This window comes from Lolium perenne, chromosome 2 (genome assembly GCF_019359855.2).
Source record: "Lolium perenne isolate Kyuss_39 chromosome 2, Kyuss_2.0, whole genome shotgun sequence".
Classification (NCBI taxonomy): Eukaryota; Viridiplantae; Streptophyta; class Magnoliopsida; order Poales; family Poaceae; genus Lolium; species Lolium perenne.
In genome coordinates this window covers 299,279,009-299,299,524 of record NC_067245.2, presented here as the reverse complement: position 1 = coordinate 299,299,524, position 20,516 = coordinate 299,279,009, and the positions used below count along the sequence as shown (strand labels likewise).

Genomic DNA, 20,516 nt, shown 5'->3' with positions numbered 1-20,516 from the left:
GTTTCAGTTTTGGACATATATCCTCAATCCCATATGAGAAAATTATTAATTGTTGTTACATGCTTATGCATAAAAGAGGAGTCCATTATCTGTTGTCTATGTTGTCCCGGTATGGATGTCTAAGTTGAGAATAATCAATAGCGAGAAATCCAATGCGAGCTTTCTCCTTAGACCTTTGTACAGGCGGCATAGAGGTACCCCTTTGTGACACTTGGTTAAAACATGTGCATTGCGATGATCCGGTAGTCCAAGCTAATTAGGACAAGGTGCGGGCACTATTAATATACTATGCATGAGGCTTGCAACTTGTAAGATATAATTTACATGATACATATGCTTTATTACTACCGTTGACAAAATTGTTTCATGTTTTCAAAATCAAAGCTCTAGCACAAATATAGCAATCGATACTTTTCCTCTATGGAGGACCATTCTTTTACTTTTATTGTTGAGTCAGTTCACCTATCTCTCTCCACCTCAAGAAGCAAACACTTGTGTGAACTGTGCATTGATTCCTACATACTTGCATATTGCACTTATTATATTACTCTATGTTGACAATATCCATGAGATATACATGTTACAAGTTGAAAGCAACCGCTGAAACTTAATCTTCCTTTGTGTTGCTTCAATGCCTTTACTTTGAATTATTGCTTTATGAGTTAACTCTTATGCAAGACTTATTGATGCTTGTCTTGAAAGTACTATTCATGAAAAGTCTTTGCTTTATGATTCACTTGTTTACTCATGTCATATACATTGTTTTGATCGCTGCATTCGCTACATATGCTTTACAAATAAGTATGATCAAGTTTATGATGGCATGTCACTCCAGAAATTATCTTTGTTATCGTTTTACCTGCTCGGGACGAGCAGAACTAAGCTTGGGGATGCTGATACGTCTCCGACGTATCGATAATTTCTTATGTTCCATGCCACATTATTGATGTTATCTACATGTTTTATGCACACTTTATGTCATATTCGTGCATTTTCTGGAACTAACCTATTAACAAGATGCCGAAGTGCCAGTTCCTGTTTTCTGCTGTTTTTGGTTTTAGAAATCCTAGTAACGAAATATTCTCGGAATCGGACGAAATCAACGCCCAGGTTCCTATTTTGCCCGGAAGCATCCAGAACACCCGAGAGCCGCCAGAGAGGGGGCACAGGCCCACCAAACCCTAGGCCGGCGCGGCCAGGGGGGGCCCGCGCCACCCTATCGTGTGGGCACCCCTTCGACCCTCCTGCGCCGCCTCTTCGCCTATTTAAAGCCTCCGTCGCGAAAACCCTGAGACGTTCGACGAAACCCACAGAAACCTTCCAGAGCCGCCGCCATCGTGAAGCCAAGATCTGGGGGACAGGAGTCTCTGTTCCGGCACGCCGCCGGAACGGGGAAGTGCCCCCGGAAGGCTTCTCCATCGACACCGCTGCCATCTCCACCGCCATCTTCATCACCGCTGCTGCTCCCATGAGGAGGGAGTAGTTCTCCATCGAGGCTCGGGGCTGTACCGGTAGCTATGTGGTTAATCTCTCTCCTATGTACTTCAATACAATGATCTCATGAGCTGCTTTACATGATTGAGATCCATATGATGAGCTTTGTATCGCTACTAGTTGTGTGCTACTCATGTGATGTTATTAAAGTATTCTATTCCTCCTGCATGGTGTAAAGGTGACTAGTGTGTGCACCATGTGGTTCTTGTCGTAGGCTATGATCATGATCTCTTGTAGATTGTGGAGTTAATTATCATTATGATAGTATTGATGTGATCTATTCCTCCTTCATAGTGTAATGTGGACAGTGTGTGCACTATGTTAGTTCTTGGTTTATTTTGCAATGATCTATTATGCTCTAAGGTTATTTAAATATGAACATTGAATTGTGGAGCTTGTTAACTCCGGCATTGAGGGTTCGTGTAATCCTACGCAATGTGTTCATCATCCAACAAAAGAGTGTATGTAGCACATATGAGAAAGAGTTATTTATTATGCGATCAATGTTGAGAGTGTCCACTAGTGAAAGTATAATCCCTAGGCCTTGTTCCTAAATACTGCTATCGCTGCTTGTTTACTGTTTTACTGCGTTACTACTGCTGCAATACTACCACCATCAACTACACGCCAGCAAGCTATTGTCTGGCACCGTTGCTACTGCTCATACTTATTCATACCACCTGTATTTCACTATCTCTTCGCCGAACTAGTACACCTATTAGGTGTGTTGGGGACACAAGAGACTTCTTGCTTTGTGGTTGCAGGGTTGCATGAGAGGGATATCTTTGACCTCTTCCTCCCTGAGTTCGATAAACCTTGGGTGATCCACTTAAGGGAAAACTTGCTGCTGTCCTACAAACCTCTGCTCTTAGAGGCCCAACACTGTCTACAAGAAAGTAGGGGGGCGTAGACATCAAGCTATTTTCTGGTGCCGTTGCCGGGGAGGAAAGGTAAAAGGTACTCACACTCCGGATCTCGGCTACTAAGCTATTTTCCGGCGCCGTAAGTACTCAAAGCTATTTCCTTTAGATCCTGCAATTGCATCTTTTTGTTTCTTGTTTACACTAGTTTGGCATAATGGACAAGAATGATCTTCTTATTCTATTTCCTGATTTAAAACATGGATTGTTTGATGCGAAAATTAAAAAACTTATGGAATCTTATTTGCATGCTGGTAGTAATATTAGTATGAACGCTTTGAACACCATTGTTGATAATGATATAGAAAGTTCTAAGCTTGGGGAAGCTGGTTTTCATGATCTTTTTAGTCCCCCAAGCATTGAGGAGAAAATTTTCTTTGATGATACTTTGCCTCCTATTTATGATGATAGTAGTCTTTTGTTACCACCTGTTATGGAGGAGAAATTTGATTATGATTACAATATGCCTCCTATATATGATAGCTACTTTGTTGAATTTGCTCCCACTATTACTAATAAAATTGATTATGCTTATGTGGAGAGTAATAATTTTATGTATGAGACTCATGATAAGAATGCTTTATGTGATACTTATATTGTTGAGTTTGTTCATGATGCCTCTGAAAATTATTATGAGAGAGGAAAATATGGTTGCAAAAATTTTCATGTTACTAAAACACCTCTCTATGTGCTGAAATTTTTGAAGCTACACTTGTTTTATCTTCCTATGCTTGTTACTTTGCTCTTCATGAACTTGTTTATTTACAAGATTCCTCTTCATAGGAAGCATGTTAGACTTAAATGTGTTTTGAATTTGCCTCTTGATGCTCTCTTTTGCTTCAAATATTATTTCTTGCGAGTGCATCATTAAAACTGCTGAGCCCATCTTAATGGCTATAAAGAAAGAACTTCTTGGGAGATAACCCATGTGTTATTTTGCTACAGTACTTTGTTTTATATTTGTGTCTTGGAAGTTGTTTACTACTGTAGCAACCTCTCCTTATCTTAGTTTAGTGTTTTGTTGTGCCAAGTAAAGTCGTTGATAGAAAAGTTCATACTAGATTTGGATTACTGCGCAGAAATAGATTTCTTTGCTGTCACGAATCTGGGCTGTTTTCTCTGTAGGTAACTCAGAAAATTATGCCAATTTACGTGAGTGATCCTCAGATATGTACGCAACTTTCATTCAATTTGAGCATTTTCATTTGAGCAAGTCTGGTGCCATTTTAAAATTCGTCTTTACGGACTGTTCTGTTTTGACAGATTCTGCCTTTTATTTCGCATTGCTTCTTTCGCTGTGTTGGGTGGATTTCTTTGTTCCATTACCTTCCAGTAGCTTTGGGCAATGTCCAGAAGTGTTAAGAATGATTGTGTCACCTCTGAACATGTGAATTTTTAATTATGCACTAACCCTCTAATGAGTTTGTTTCGAGTTTGGTGTGGAGGAAGTTTTCAAGGGTCAAGAGAGGAGGATGATATACTATGATCAAGAAGAGTGAAAAGTCTAAGCTTGGGGATGCCCCGGTGGTTCACCCCTGCATATATCAAGAAGACTCAAGCGTCTAAGCTTGGGGATGCCCAAGGCATCCCCTTCTTCATCGACAAATTATCAGGTTCCTTCTCTTGAAACTATATTTTTATTCGGTCACATCTTATGTGCTTTACTTGGAGCGTCTGTATGCTTTTATTTTTGTTTGTATTTGAATAAATTGGATTACATCATGCTTGTGTGGGAGAGAGACACGCTCCGCTGTTGCATATGAACACATGTGTTCTTAGCTCATAGTATTCATGGCGAAGTTTTCTTCTTCGTTAAATTGTTATATGGTTGGAATTGGAAAATGATACATGTAGTAATTGCTATAAATGTCTTGGGTAATGTGATACTTGGCAATTGTTGTGCTCATGTTTAAGCTCTTGCATCATATGCTTTGCACCCATTAATGAAGAAATACATAGAGCATGCTAAAATTTGGTTTGCATATTTGCTTTCTCTAAGGTCTAGATAATTTCTAGTATTGAGTTTGAACAACAAGGAAGACGGTGTAGAGTCTTATAATGTTTACAATATGTCTTTTATGTGAGTTTTGCTGCACCGCTTCATCCTTGTGTTTGTTTCAAATAACCTTGCTAGCCTAAACCTTGTATCGAGAGGGAATACTTCTCATGCATCCAAAATACTTGAGCCAACCACTATGCCATTTGTGTCCACCATACCTACCTACTACATGGTATTTCTCCGCCATTCCAAAGTAAATTGCTTGAGTGCTACCTTTAAAATTCCATCATTCACTTTACAATATATAGCTCATGGGACAAATAGCTTAAAAACTATTGTGGTATTGAATATGTACTTATGCACTTTATCTCTTATTAAGTTGCTTGTTGTGCGATAACCATGTTTCTGGGGACACCATCAACTACCTTTTGTTGAATTTCATGTGAGTTGCTATGCATGTTCGTCTTGTCTGAAGTAAGAGCGATCTACCACCTTATGGTTAAAGCATGCATATTGTTAGAGAAGAACATTGGGCCGCTAACTAAAGCCATGATCCATGGTGGAAGTTTCAGTTTTGGACATATATCCTCAATCCCATATGAGAAAATTATTAATTGTTGTTACATGCTTATGCATAAAAGAGGAGTCCATTATCTGTTGTCTATGTTGTCCCGGTATGGATGTCTAAGTTGAGAATAATCAATAGCGAGAAATCCAATGCGAGCTTTCTCCTTAGACCTTTGTACAGGCGGCATAGAGGTACCCCTTTGTGACACTTGGTTAAAACATGTGCATTGCGATGATCCGGTAGTCCAAGCTAATTAGGACAAGGTGCGGGCACTATTAGTATACTATGCATGAGGCTTGCAACTTGTAAGATATAATTTACATGATACATATGCTTTATTACTACCGTTGACAAAATTGTTTCATGTTTTCAAAATCAAAGCTCTAGCACAAATATAGCAATCGATACTTTTCCTCTATGGAGGACCATTCTTTTACTTTTATTGTTGAGTCAGTTCACCTATCTCTCTCCACCTCAAGAAGCAAACACTTGTGTGAACTGTGCATTGATTCCTACATACTTGCATATTGCACTTATTATATTACTCTATGTTGACAATATCCATGAGATATACATGTTACAAGTTGAAAGCAACCGCTGAAACTTAATCTTCCTTTGTGTTGCTTCAATGCCTTTACTTTGAATTATTGCTTTATGAGTTAACTCTTATGCAAGACTTATTGATGCTTGTCTTGAAAGTACTATTCATGAAAAGTCTTTGCTTTATGATTCACTTGTTTACTCATGTCATATACATTGTTTTGATCGCTGCATTCGCTACATATGCTTTACAAATAAGTATGATCAAGTTTATGATGGCATGTCACTCCAGAAATTATCTTTGTTATCGTTTTACCTGCTCGGGACGAGCAGAACTAAGCTTGGGGATGCTGATACGTCTACGACGTATCGATAATTTCTTATGTTCCATGCCACATTATTGATGTTATCTACATGTTTTATGCACACTTTATGTCATATTCGTGCATTTTCTGGAACTAACCTATTAACAAGATGCCGAAGTGCCGGTTCTGTTTTCTGTTTGTTTTGGTTTTAGAAATCCTAGTAACGAAATATTCTCGGAATCGGACGAAATCAACGCCCAGGTTCCTATTTTGCCCGGAAGCATCCAGAACACCCGAGAGCCGCCAGAGAGGGGGCACAGGCCCACCAAACCCTAGGCCGGCGCGGCCAGGGGGGCCCGCGCCACCCTATGGTGTGGGCACCCCTTCGACCCTCCTGCGCCGCCTCTTCGCCTATTTAAAGCCTCCGTCGCGAAAACCCTGAGACGTTTGACGAAACCCACAGAAACCTTCCAGAGCCGCCGCCATCGCGAAGCCAAGATCTGGGGGACAGGAGTCTCTGTTCCGGCACGCCGCCGGAACGGGGAAGTGCCCCGGAAGGCTTCTCCATCGACACCGCTGCCATCTCCACCGCCATCTTCATCACCGCTGCTGCTCCCATGAGGAGGGAGTAGTTCTCCATCGAGGCTCGGGGCTGTACCGGTAGCTATGTGGTTAATCTCTCTCCTATGTACTTCAATACAATGATCTCATGAGCTGCTTTACATGATTGAGATCCATATGATGAGCTTTGTATCGCTACTAGTTGTGTGCTACTCATGTGATGTTATTAAAGTATTCTATTCCTCCTGCATGGTGTAAAGGTGACTAGTGTGTGCACCATGTGGTTCTTGTCGTAGGCTATGATCATGATCTCTTGTAGATTGTGGAGTTAATTATCATTATGATAGTATTGATGTGATCTATTCCTCCTTCATAGTGTAATGTGGACAGTGTGTGCACTATGTTAGTTCTTGGTTTATTTTGCAATGATCTATTATGCTCTAAGGTTATTTAAATATGAACATTGAATTGTGGAGCTTGTTAACTCCGGCATTGAGGGTTCGTGTAATCCTACGCAATGTGTTCATCATCCAACAAAAGAGTGTATGTAGCACATATGAGAAAGAGTTATTTATTATGCGATCAATGTTGAGAGTGTCCACTAGTGAAAGTATAATCCCTAGGCCTTGTTCCTAAATACTGCTATCGCTGCTTGTTTACTTGTTTCATTACTATTATCGTAATACTACCACCATCAACTACACGCCAGCAAGCTATTGTCTGGCACCGTTGCTACTGCTCATACTTATTTATACCACCTGTATTTCACTATCTCTTCGCCGAACTAGTACACCTATTAGGTGTGTTGGGGACACAAGAGACTTCTTGCTTTGTGGTTGCAGGGTTGCATGAGAGGGATATCTTTGACCTCTTCCTCCCTGAGTTCGATAAACCTTGGGTGATCCACTTAAGGGAAAACTTGCTGCTGTCCTACAAACCTCTGCTCTTGGAGGCCCAACACTGTCTACAGGAAAGGAGGGGGGCGTAGACATCAATGTGCATCGAGAAACCACACCTTAAGGTGATGCCATTTGTGGCGTTCGGGAGCACTAAGCTACCGCACCTCTCCAACGGAGATTAGCACTCGCAAGAGTGTGAACTTCAGGATAAATCATCGTCTCCCATGTGCCTTGGTTATCTCTCTACCCGAGCTCTTTACTTATGCACTTTACTTTGTGATAGCCATCGTGCTTGAAGTTATATATCTTGCTATCACATAGTTACTTATATTGCTTAGCATAAGTTGTTGGTGCAATTAGGTGAACCATAGTATATAGGCTTTCGACCTGACAAAGTAAACTCTAATTTTATTCCGTATTTATTAAGTCCATCTCGTAAAAGTTTTAAACCGCATATTCACCCCCCTCTAGGCGACATCCGTGTCCTTTCACCCGCCATCTTCTTGGTCCAAATCATCTACTTGTATTTTAAAGGACATCTAAGAGGAGTAAGATATTGCTTCAGGTTATCTAAGAGTGGTTCTTTTCCCTTTCGATCATGTAAGTGTAGTAAAATACAATACATCATTTAAGGTTATAGTAATTTCTATTTTTTTACTACAACATGGTTTTGGCTCATTTTTCCCCCTTTGTAAATAGGAGAACCCAAAACTTGCGATGTACAACCCCAAAACAATGAGTATGTCTCTGAAGCAGATTTAGCATATGAATTGCACTCACTAAAATTTTGGAGGGAAACTTTAGACTTTTCATCTCGATAGAACACTTGTGCAAAACGAGATGTAAGATTTCCTAATATGTTGAAATTAAACTTATTTTCATTTGGGTTTAGCTTCTAGTAGTATCTTTCTTTGTTTGAGGATCGCTGCTAGTTTAATGTTATGATTTATTCTTTTAGTAGGAGGTGTCATCTAAGAAAAAATAGAACCGAACCCGTAATGAACTTAAATATTTATAATTTAAACTTAAATTTAATACTTACTAAAATTATTCTTTGCATGCTACAATATTAACAAAAATAATTTTTAGTTACTTATTTGGCATAGTTAACCACATAAATATTCGTTGTAGTGCTCTTTGTTATACATAAGTTATGTATATCTTCGAATAAAAGTTAAGTTACGCTAAACTTAAACATTGCTTTTGAATTTCGTGTGGCAATTGCATAAACTATATAGTGTATATATATACATATTTGTGATAAGTATCTTTGTACGACCTAGCAAACATCCTACTATTTGTTTGCATGTTTCTATTGCATAATTAGCACACTATTTTTAAAAAACTTTTAGAGTATAAAGTGAACTATTGGTATGATTCTTTGTTGATTTCTTCATACACACCAAGTGATTACATTTACAAATTATGTACTTTTGGAACAATTATTTGCATCTCATTCATAGGCACTCCCAACTAGTACGTTTACTGATTATCCACTTTTGGAACTATTAGCTGCATCCCATTCACCTCGACCCCAGACAAATACGTTTGCAGATTTCTACCTTTTGCTGGTTCTCGATCGGTTGCCCGAGAATTAGCTTAGAGTTAGGTTGACTCTAAAACCACTAATTTTTGTCGTGATTCATACGCCCTATAGCCTATAGGTGGATGTAAGTTGTAACTTGGATTTTCCGAGTGGAGAAAAAGTGATTCACGCAGTACACGCAGAATATTTACTCAATACAAAAAATTATTCACGTGATGCAAAAAGATGTTCATGTCACAAATCGTATGATGACGCCATGCAACTTAGAATTACATTAACCTTTTTATCAACCAATCTCTAGTTGCACCCATACGAATTATGCAAACGCCTAAATTTTTGATGATTATCGGTCAAGCACTAGGACTTAGTTGCACCCTTAAGCATATGGTTTGTCGAGCGGATTTTGCCGTATGCCGAGCGGGGCAGCAGAAAACCAATACGGTGTCCACTTTGAAACAGTTATTTTTTTTGCGGGGGCACTTTGTAACAGTTAACTGCATCTCACTCACACGCATCCCAAATCAGTCACTTACAAATGGTATACAAATTTGTTCCGAAGTTAAGACGTGAATCAACTCAGTCAGGTCGAGACCACTCGGCGAGATCAGTTGAGCACACAGCACACTCAGAGTCTTCCCTGTACAATGAATTCAGGATCTCCATCTGGGTCACTGCATCGTGTCACTCGTGCCAACGGTGTCGGCTGCCGAAGCTGACACTGACGACTCATTTTGCATCGACGAAGTTGCTAGAGAGCCGGTCGCCGTTCTCTTCCTCCCGCGCCTCGTCTTTTTTGGTGGCCGTGGCACGTCAGGGACGCACGTCGGAACTGCTGCGGCGTCTTGTTGTCCGTTTATCTCTGAAGCTATCTCGACAGGAGATATGTGTCGGGGCTCGAAATCTGTTCCAGAATCACACCGTAGTTTCATTATATGTGTGTGCTCGTCAGTGGCAAGGACACACAGCATGGAATCCACATCGCCACATGTATGTTTGATTATCGTTCAAGAACATCTGCATACATTAACCAAAAATGCCCAAAAGATGCCAAAACCCGAGGAACGCAGCCACTGTTGCATTTTTTTCTGCATTTCAGATGCATTTTTACATGTTGCTAGCATGCTCAAACATGAATGTTATAGGTTTTTTTTTCGAAATGGGAGCATAGCCCTGGCCTATGTTAGAGTTAAGTTCGGTTTTCTTAGCACCAATTTTGGGTTGCCTACCAACGGCAGAACATGCTGGTGGTGCTTAGAGCTCAGATATCAACACGTGCTCTGCAACTCGATACCCTAAAGAAAACGAAAGAAAGTACATGCACTCTGCGAATCAGGATACCAGATCAAATATCCAACAGAAAATTGCTCAACGTGGCGTCGAGGCAGGATATAAATAAATAAACAGCGCAGAAAATTGCCCATCCGTACATTGCCAACTCACGCGACGAATTCAGAATCTCACCTAAACAAGCGCAAGCACATGAAGGAACCACACCAAATGGATACGTGTTCTAGCCTCGAGTTCTGAGCAACCGTACCTTGTGAAGCCCAGGAGGTCCCTGCGGACGGCGCCGCGAGCGCCAGGTTACCCAGAGACCCAAAATCAGACGATCCCCCGATGGAGTTCATCTACGACGAAAACACATTCAGATACATCATTGATCAGTAATACTCCCACGGTCCAATGAACGGAGATTTGTCTAAATTTAGATATGTCTAGATACATCCGAATTTTAACAAATTTCAGACATGTTTCATGGGACGGTGGTAGTACATGTGTGTCTTCCACGAAAAAAATATTTTGGTATCGTCGGCTCATCAGGGGGAAGAAACCAGAATTTGTACTGAATTGATCAGGGTATATACGTGCACTTACCCAGCTTGCAGGAGCGTTTCCAGCCAGCGTCCCCGTGGAGGTGTTCCAGCCGATGTGCGCGACGTGCTTCACGTCCGTAGGGCAGCCGATCTCCATCTCCTGCTCCTTCGCCGCTTCATGCAGGGACGAAATCACGCGAGCGACATGGAAATTGTCAAAAGATTGATTCACAGAGAAAAAATGAATTCAGTCTCAGTTGTCTGTCCCCGTTCTTGCCCTGGATGATCAAATTCGAAAACCCACATACGAATATACTTCACTGGATGCACTTACCGAAGATGTGCGAGATGATCTTGAAGCTCTTGAAGATCCCTTTCATCTTGTAAGAGGACGCCATTGGATCCCAGCTTCGGAGGCAGCCAAGCAAGCCTTCTGGAACCACAGGCATGCAGAAAGGAGAAGCAGCAAGGAAGACCAGCGATGACAGAGATGTACCAACCGGATATACTGTGACCGTTTCTCGTGCAGAATGAATGAAGCTTCAAGCGTGTAATGACGGATTGGTGAAATGTGTCTAAAGGGCGCGTTGATGCGAGCACATCATATGGTGGGTTGTTGTCGATGTTGATGCTCTGCCTTTGTTCTTAGTCGTAGTTCTTACTGAAGCATTTGGAGTAACCTGCAATTCCTGTCCTGTCACCGCCCCATCCCTTTCGATCTTTGGTATGTTTGTCTAGCTTAGAGCCATGCAGAAGCTAGGATGCTTTCTGGCAGGTGTTTGCGTGCATTGCGACCGGGATGAGATAAGAGGAAGTTCCTTGTCAAAGATTCAGCGACTATTTTCTGGAACACAAAAGGTAACCAGGGGTGATGTGAGAAAGAGAGTTTCTTTTCACCTAACGGCGTTGTATCTTATTGACAACTCAACCAGAATAAAACAGTGTAAAGTTGGGTGATTTTTTTTGTTCCTCAAAATTACATAAACGCTTTGTGTATGTTTTAGTACCAGGGATTCGAGAAACTAGCAGCCACCAAAACATTTTTTGGCTTCTCATTGCACCACACGGGTATTTACCTAGTATATGGTTGAAATATAGGAACCTATGATTGATTTTTAATGATAAAATCAGGTTACTGGCCATGGATGTCACATGAAAAAAAGCTTGCAAAGCCGTGCAAAATAAATTTCAAAGTTATTTTGAGTCAAATGGGTATATATGGATGTATGGTGGATAAAATACATACTAACGTATTTACAAGATGGTAGTTTGTCCAAATTCATCACTTGCTACTCAGGTACGAGTATGCAATGTTCGCGTGCACTATTTTAGATGTGTGGTGAGAAAATAAACTTAAAGGAGTGGGATGAGTTGTTGAAAGTAGGTAAATATAAGGCAATAATTGTCACAACATAGTTATATATGGTATTTTTTGACTGTGAAACCTTCGGGGAAACCCCTACGGTATAATTACTTTCTATTTATATATAAAGCGGTATGTATAGGGGAAACCAAGAGAGATTATGAGAGATTGCATTAGAGAGGATAGAAATGGACAAGGAAGGAAAAGAGCAAAAGGTCTATGTCAAGCAAGAGGTTGCACCATACAAGGTTTAACCCTATATCTGTGAAGCTAAAGGTCCCTTTGAAATCTCACACGCCACCTGCCAAAGAAACATTCGGATCTTTGGAGATATGATCATTTTTCTAAATGGTATTAGATGCATATGACGTGAAATACGAACATAAATGTAACTAGGTCTATGTTTGTTGAGCCGTGGCAACGCACGAGCCTTCAACTAGTGGTTGAAAAATAGGACCATATGATTGATTTTTAATGATAAAATCAGGTTACTGGCCATGGATGTCACATGAAAAAAGGTGTGCATGATATAGGCTTAACCGTGCAAAATAAATTTCAAAGTTATTTTGAGTCAAATAGGTAAAGATGGATGTATGGTGGATAAAATGCATACTAACGTATTTACAAGATGGCAGTTTGTCCAACCTGTGATGTACTAATAGTTTGAGATAAACAAAAAGAAAAGTACAACATGATCGTTCTAATACAATTCTGGTTGTCTACCTAGCCGAATAACATGTACCATTCAATTAATGTGCAGCGAGCAACTCAGGATGGGAATGGGGCGGGCCGACCCGGCGGGTCGCTGACCCGACCCAAAAAGTCAGGGCCAATGGGTCATGTGGGTCGGCCCTAAATAAGATTTGGGCCAATGAGGCCGGCATCGACTGACCCGCCGGGTCAGCTGGGTCGACCCACCACGTAGCGACATCAGGCTGCAACCGCAGGTTGTGCTGCTCACGCTGTTCACAGTGCGCGACGCGTTTCTGCAAGTGTCTAAAACAAATGCTCGTTAAACTGAAGCTATCACGAGTCACGATACCTCTGCCTATCCATTGACAAGAAAGCTTGCACAAGTATATCATACGTGACACATGCTGAAACATTTACCTGAGAAGTTATGGTCACGTAATCGTTTTGAATATTAGTGATGTACTTCACATACTCTAACAAATAGCTAAAATAGTCACCACCTATATCAGGATCGCCTATTCTGTCACTTCTTTTTTGGAGAGCATTTTTGTTGTTTACTGTCAATCTGGCCAAACGTTTTCCGTGTAAGCACTGCCCAGAAAGTATATCAAAGTTAAAATTTGGGTCGGCCCCGGATACCCATCGGGCCAGCAAGGCCACCAACGTTTTTGAATTGGGTCGGCCCACGGCCCCTCGAATTGGCCTTGAGGCCATCAGGGCTAGAGCCAAGGCCAAGTCCGGGTCGGCCCATTCCCATCCTGACGAGCAACTTAGGTACTTTTCAACATTTTCTCTCATTTTATCCTACGAACTCGAACTTGAGCTAGATTACGTTGCACGGACACGACATGACCACGGATGATGTCTCCAAGACGTATATCCGGACACAATGAAGTGGGACCTCGATGTATTTATTATCTGGAGAAACCAAAGAAAATAACATCTAACTAACCAGATTTGTAGTTTCAAAATAAATGTTTCACTTATTTATACTAAATATTTTAATTTAAAAAAAACTTTAGTCAATATCTGATCTTAACAAGTGCATGTTCTTATGTACAAAATTAACCGCATAGCAGTTTTACTCATTGCTAAGATAAACTATTTTTTGTTCTCAATAATAATTGTTCTTACTGTTACTATGGATTGTAATGCATTATGTTATATTTGTTTTATTTTACTTGTAATGATAAATTCAGCAATTAACAAAACCACTCTGGCATGTCAAAGAAGAAGCAAGCATGTGTTCACATAATAATTGGTTCGGACTGGATTAAATATAGTGTATATATGTATAGTATCTCAATTTAGGTTATATTGGCGGGTGGCTATAAAATGTATAGCCTAACAATTATCTTGAAAGAGATTTCTAGAGTTTATGTTTGTATTAGATCTAATTAAATATAATACTAAGAATATGAAATGTTTACACATGGTACTTATTACTCTCTTCTTACCGGTTTATAAGTCCATTATTTCGAGAAATTTTTTTACCATCAATTTAGTCACCATGATATAAATATATGTCAGGAAAGTTATACCATTGAAAATTTCTTTTGAATATGAACCCAATAATATAATTTTTGTGGCGTATATCTCATATTTTATTGACTAAATTAATTTTTTTCTCAAAATACATGATAACATAATAAACCAGTATAGAGGGAGTATCAACGATGTATAGAAAGGGAAAAGCTTAATAGCCACTATTGATCCCCTGAACAGAGAGGTAGCCTAACATTTTACGAGTGTCAATTGGAAAGGAGAAATGTGACATTCCCCAAGAAAGCAGGAATACGGTGAGTTACTGCACAGTAAACAACACGAGAGCTGCCTAGAGATTTACATGCTTGAGGAAATACAAACTTGCAATGACCAGATCGGAAAAAGAGACCACCTTCTAAGCAGAGTTGGTTGTCATCAATAATTCACAGCATGTCACACTCTTTTAATCGATCGAAAGCCATATATTCTTCTGCGGAGAGATTTCCTCAATCTGTCGATGAGTTGATTCCATCAATAATAAAAATGGCACTATTAGTATTGATTTCTGTTTCTGCAAATTTGTGTTGAGTTGGATCCGCCATTGCTAGACTAGTATGAAAAATAGTCCATGAGTTTATATGTTGGGCAGGAGCGCTAAAAAAGCCGATAGCTACAACCTAGGAGGGTGGAATTGAGAAGTGAAAACTACTATTCTGAAACAACTTATGTTGATGTAAAAATGGCTACAAACGCGTAAACATATAAACTTGTCAATATGCTCTCAAAAAAATAAACTTGTCAATATAAATATTGCTGAGAGATAATTTTTCATATATATTGCTTGATTGTGATTAAACTTTCTATAAATTATCTGCATCATAGAACATCAAACATCCAAGGTGATTGATATAAAAGTCTGCATTATTATTGATGTAGCAAAAGTACGATACCTTACACGATTAAGCTGACAACTGCAAGCCATTATGGCTAAATAAACTCACACGGAAGCAAATCACAAAACAGCAAACCCGATATTGCAAACTAATTAAAGCAGTCCTAATAAGTTCTACTAGACAGCAGACTCGAAACTAAACCAAACTCTCCGGGCACAGATCGATCTGGACGACGTGACTAGAAGCCGTGTGGACCTTGATGCAGTCCGTCTTTGCGAGCCCCGCCTTGGCGATGAACGCCGCGACCTTCTTGCGGTGGTCGCCCTGCAGCTGGATGACGTTGCCGAGCTCCTTGTCCTCGACGACGGTCCCGTTGCAGTAGAGCTCCCGCTTGCGGTGGTCGTCGGCACTATTCTCTCTATGCAAAGATTATTTGGCCGTCCGCACAGCCAATGCTATCGGCATAGCTCCTAGGTGGGTCTGGCGGATGCCTAACAACCGTTAGTCTAGGAAGGTGTATCATTTATCATTTTTTTAATTTTTGACGGTGTAATCTCTAAGAATGCTTAATGTTAGGTTGGATTATTACTTATTAATAGTCAAACTTTTCACTCGGTCACCTATGCTCAAATTACTCCCATTTCAGCATACTTAATTTCTTTGTTCCTTCTGGATGAACTTCCGGCGAGTAGTTATTCTTTGTTGATAATAGTTCTCTATCAATCCTATTAACCCTTGGGCCATAACATCATAATTCTTTATTATTTGAATTCCAAACAATTATTTGATTAAAGAACAATGAATATATTATTGTTTTTAATAATAAATCTTGAAGCAATAAAATAAAATATATTTTTCTCATCAAAATCTAAAACCTGGAAAAACTCCTATTTCCTTTTTGATTTTGATGAATCCAAAAAATTGGTAAACGGTAGTAGAATCGGATGTAAAATTTTCCGGAGATTCATATAAAAAATATTTTCATCAGATCGAGATTGCATGCAACCAGAAAAGCAGTTTCCAGTTTTGGAAAAAAAGGAAAAAAAAACTTGTGCCGACGGCTTTGCCATCTCCACAGCCCTAATGATGTTGTCTCGCCATCACGGCGAAAAACCGTTGTGCCAACGGCCCCGAGAAAAAAGCCATCAGCACCTTGAAGTTTTCCGGTAGTGTTAACTCGCAGGAGATCATGGCCACGATAACCAGTAGCGGTGGAATTGAGATGTCAAAACTACTATTCAGAAAGGAGTTGTGTTAATGTAAGAAGCTATAAACACATAAGCACAATGTAAATATTGATGAAAAATGTTTTCATAAGTTTGATTGTGCTAAATTTTAGTAAATTTATGAATCTTTCACACAGAATGTTTGCGAATTTGGTGCGGGCATGCAGAGAACATGAAACATCCAAGGTAATTAATAGTCATATTTTTTTTGATTATGATTAACCTTTAATAAATTACCAATCTTTCTTCCAGAAAATTTTCGAATTTGGAGTGGGAACGCAGAGAACATCGAACATAGTATAAAAGTCTGCATTATTATTGATGTAGCAAAAGTACGATCACTTACACGATTAAGCTGACAACTGCACGCCATTATGGCTAAATAAACTCACACAAAAGTAAAATCACCAAACAGCAAACCCGATTTCAAGCTAATCAAAGCGCACTCCTAATAAGTTCTAAACAGCAGAGACTCGAAACTAAACCAAACTTTTGGGACACAGATCGATCTGGACGACGCGCGCGACTAGAATCCGTGGACCTTGATGCAATCCGTCTTTGCGAGCCCGGCCTTGGCGATGAAGGCCGCGACCTTCTTGCGGTGGTCGCCCTGCAGCTGGATGACGTTGCCGAGCTCCTTGTCCTCGACGACGGTGCCGTTGCAGCAGAGCTCCCGCTTGAGGTCGCGCAGCACCTTGGCGTAGTTGAAGCCCTTGCTGAGCCCCTGCACCGTGGTCAGCGTCTTCCTGCCATTGCGCTGCTGCACGCGGAGGTGCACGCGGCCGTCGTCCCCGGCCCCGGCGGCGCCGGCGCCCGCGTCGGCGGCCTCGTCCGCGAACGGGTCGAAGGAGGTCGGCGGCAGCGCGTCGTCGTCAAAGTCGGGGGTGCCGGACATGAACTCCTGCTCGGATGGTGGCGCCTCCGCGAGGTACTTGTCCTTGCCCTTGGGCTTGGAGCTCTTTTTCGCCGGCGCGCGCTTGCTGGCGGCGGCGGCGCCCTTCTTGGTTGTGGTCTTCTTGACGTCCTCCTCCTCGTCCGACGAGGAGGCGCCGCCCGCGGCCCAGCGGTCCGATGCGAAGGGCGGCGGCGGCGACACCTTGGGCTCGAACTCCGGGGGCGCCACGTCGGCGGTGTTGGTCCGGGAGGCCGAAAGCGACGACACGGCGGCGGCGGGTGTGCTGGCTCGGGAGGCTCTGGCGCTGGAGATCGCTGGGGGTTTTCTTTTGCATATGCTTCTGGGAGAGGCCGCGGGAAGTATTTATGGGTGGAAAATCGATCGAGCGGAGTTCGTGCCGGACACGGAGGCAGAGCTTTGAGTCGGTAGGATCTCCCGATCGATCCCTGCCGTCCAATGGTATGTGTATGTGTTAACCGGAGGATACTGTGATCGATCTCGCCTCTCTTTCAGAATGAAAGATTCAGGCGTGCAATGAGGGACTGGTGAAATGTGTCCAAAGGGCACGCCACATCATAAGAGCATGTCTAACAAATTTCTTAAAAGGGCCAATCCCCCTTATAATAACCGCTGAAATATGGGGTAGGGCTCTACCCAGCCGTCTATCACACCAACAGCCTGCCGCGTCGATTTTTTTTCAGTTTCAGCTAAGGGGTGGCTTCTGGCTCCCTATTTGTGCGGAGCGGGAGAGGAAATACATGGCAAACCCAGCATCCCATTTTAGCTAGGGCGCGCGGACATTTCAGATTTCGCACCCGTTTTCCCCGCGTCGCCGCCGTAGCCACCCGCACGCCGCCGCCGGAAACCTTTAGATCCGGCCCCCTCTACCGCCCGCCGATCCGCGCCGCGCTGCGTCGAAGCCCGCCGCACCCCCGCCGGACATCCGCGCCCCTCCGCGCGCGCCGCCGCACCCCCACCGCGCTCCCCTCCGCCGTCAAACCCACGGTGAGTACTCCACCGTGTTTCTCTTCTTTTCGCCGGTAGAATCGATATGCTTGGAGGTGTATCTATGCTTCACGGTGGTAGATGACTTCGGAGGATGTGCATATGGAGGATTTGGTGGATTCGTCGACCGATTGGTCCTCATCGGAATCCGATGATTCGGACCTCGACGAGCTGCTGAACGACGACGACACGGAGATGCTGCTGCTCCTATTCGGCATGAAGCAAATTGAGGACCGCGCCAGGCTGCTGGATCAGAGAAAAGGATCCACTATGGGGCGTATGTGCATTCCACAGAACCGCGCGCTCGGCCACGAACAGCTCATGCAAGATTATTTTGCCGAGGTACCGACCTATCCTCCCCGCCTCTTCCGTAGAAGGTATCGAATGCGTATGAGTTTGTTCGAGAGAATTGTTAGAAATTGTGAGGCAAATTGCGATTACTTCAAGCAAAGGAGGAACGCTGCCCAAGTCATGGGATTTAGTCCATTTCAGAAAATATCAGCCGCCATGAGGGTGATTGCCTATGGTATCCCAGCAGACTATACCGATGAGTACCTTCGCATTGGTGTACAAATAACCACGGATTGCGTGCATATGTTTGCCAAGATGGTGATCAAGTTGTATGGTGAGACGTATCTCCGAGCTCCAGATGAGCAAGATACAAAGAGACTCGTGGAGATCAATGAAAAGAGGGGGTGTCCGGGGATGCTTGGTAGGTTGGATTGCATGCATTGGACATGAAAAAATTGTCCAAAAGCATGACATGGAATGTATTGTGGTAAAAGCCGTGATGCTACCATTATTCTTGAAGCTGTGGCCTCGCAAGACTTATGGATTTGGCATGCTTTTTTTGGATTACCGAGGACACTCAACGACATCAACATCTTGAATAGATCCCCTTTGTTTGCAAGACTAGTTAAGGGTGAAGCTCCAACTTGTAACTACAAAGTTATGAACAATGAGAACACCATGGGGTACTATCTCACAGATGATATTTACCCTAACTATGCAACTCTTGTCAAGTTTATTAAAGAGAAAAGGGCAAGGCTTTGACAAGAAAAGAAGCTTGGTTCACCAAAAATCAAGAGGCATGCTGCAAGGACATTGAAAGAGCTTTTGGTGTTTTGCAAACAAAGTTTTCCATTGTCCGGGGTCCTGCAAGGTTTTGGGACAAGGAAACTCTTATTAAAATCATGACATGTTGTGTGATTCTTCACAACATGATCATTGAAGATGAGAGAGGGTTGAACTTGCCATGTTTCTATGACAATGTTGGCACCCGAGTGCAGCCCCAGCGGAACCCTGATCGGATTGAAGCTTTTCTTGCAGCGCATCGCAGCATAGAAGATGCTGAGACTCATCACCAGCTCACCCAAGATCTGATTGATCACCACTGGCAGTTGCATGGCCAATGAGTTTTTACATTCATTTCCTATTGTTGTATGTGAAACAGTTATCTTGATTGTTTGATTGCGGGAATATTTGTTATTTATTTAATTCTTCCATTAGAACATTTGTTGGCAGTTCCGAAAAACATTATTGTAATAATTATGACGATTATTGTGTGATTTAAAACTTTTATTCGATGTGAATGTTGTATTGGTTGTAATATCCAATTTGTTAAAAATCCTGTTTTGAGGGGTTGAAAACTCGTTCGAGCTAGCAGACCCCATATCCCCACCCCGTAAAACAGAATATTGAAAACTCGTCCGAGCTAGCAGATCCCGTATCTCCACCCCGTAAAACAGAATATTCTAGGGCCGATGGAAAATGAATACATGATCCTCTACTCGCTTTTTACGGGCAAAAAAATAGTGGGTCTGTTAGACATGCTCTAAGGGTGGGTTGTGCCTTGTGGCCAATGTTGATGCTCTGCCTCTGTTTTTAGTCGTTGTTCTTACTGTGAAGCATTCGGGGTAACCTGCAATTCCTGTCCTGTCACCGCCCATCCTTTTCGATCTTTGGTGTGTTTGTCTAGCTTAGAGCCATTAAGAAGCTAGGATTTTTTGGCACGTGTTTGTGTTGTGTGCATTGAGACTATTTTCTGGAACAGAGAGGTAACCAGGGTGATGTGAGAAAGAGAGTTTCTTTTCACCTAACCGTGTTGTATATTATCGGCAACTCAACCAGAATAAAACAGTGTAATAATCATGATTTTTTGTTCCTGAAAATTACCCAAACGCTTCGTGTATGTTTTAGTAGAAGGGACTTGAGAAACTAGCAGCCGCCCAAACATTTTGTGCTGCTCCCTTTAGTAAGAAAATCAAGTTACTTGCCGTGGATGTCACTTGAAAAAGTAAGGAGGATATA

The 20,516-nt window shown here is 41.9% G+C and overlaps 3 protein-coding genes across 4 annotated transcripts; 1 reads left to right on the top strand and 2 right to left on the bottom strand.

The window, feature by feature from the left end:
* Window positions 1-9,322: 9,322 nt before the first annotated feature.
* LOC127330660 (CRIB domain-containing protein RIC9-like) lies at window positions 9,323-11,288 on the bottom strand. 2 transcript variants are annotated; one of them, XM_051356795.2, is made up of 5 exons: window positions 11,147-11,288; window positions 10,981-11,054; window positions 10,708-10,820; window positions 10,370-10,460; window positions 9,323-9,733 (listed from the first exon to the last, which is right to left on the bottom strand). In XM_051356795.2, the coding sequence occupies exons 2-5, from the start codon at window positions 11,042-11,044 to the stop codon at window positions 9,501-9,503; spliced, it is 501 nt and encodes a 166-aa protein (XP_051212755.1). In that variant the 5' UTR covers window positions 11,045-11,054; window positions 11,147-11,288; the 3' UTR covers window positions 9,323-9,500. The 2 variants fall into 2 exon arrangements, with proteins under 2 accessions (XP_051212755.1, XP_051212754.1); XM_051356794.2 differs by having other exon boundaries at window positions 10,981-11,245.
* Window positions 11,289-16,604: 5,316 nt separating this feature from the next.
* On the bottom strand, window positions 16,605-17,538 carry LOC127336053 (protein translation factor SUI1 homolog 1-like). The gene has a single exon (XM_051362811.2). The coding sequence runs from the start codon at window positions 17,199-17,201 to the stop codon at window positions 16,833-16,835; it is 369 nt and encodes a 122-aa protein (XP_051218771.1). The 5' UTR covers window positions 17,202-17,538; the 3' UTR covers window positions 16,605-16,832.
* A 770-nt stretch (window positions 17,539-18,308) lies between these two features.
* On the top strand, window positions 18,309-18,947 carry LOC139835851 (uncharacterized). Its single transcript, XM_071825735.1, has one exon. The coding sequence runs from the start codon at window positions 18,309-18,311 to the stop codon at window positions 18,945-18,947; it is 639 nt and encodes a 212-aa protein (XP_071681836.1).
* The last annotated feature ends 1,569 nt before the right edge of the window (window positions 18,948-20,516 follow it).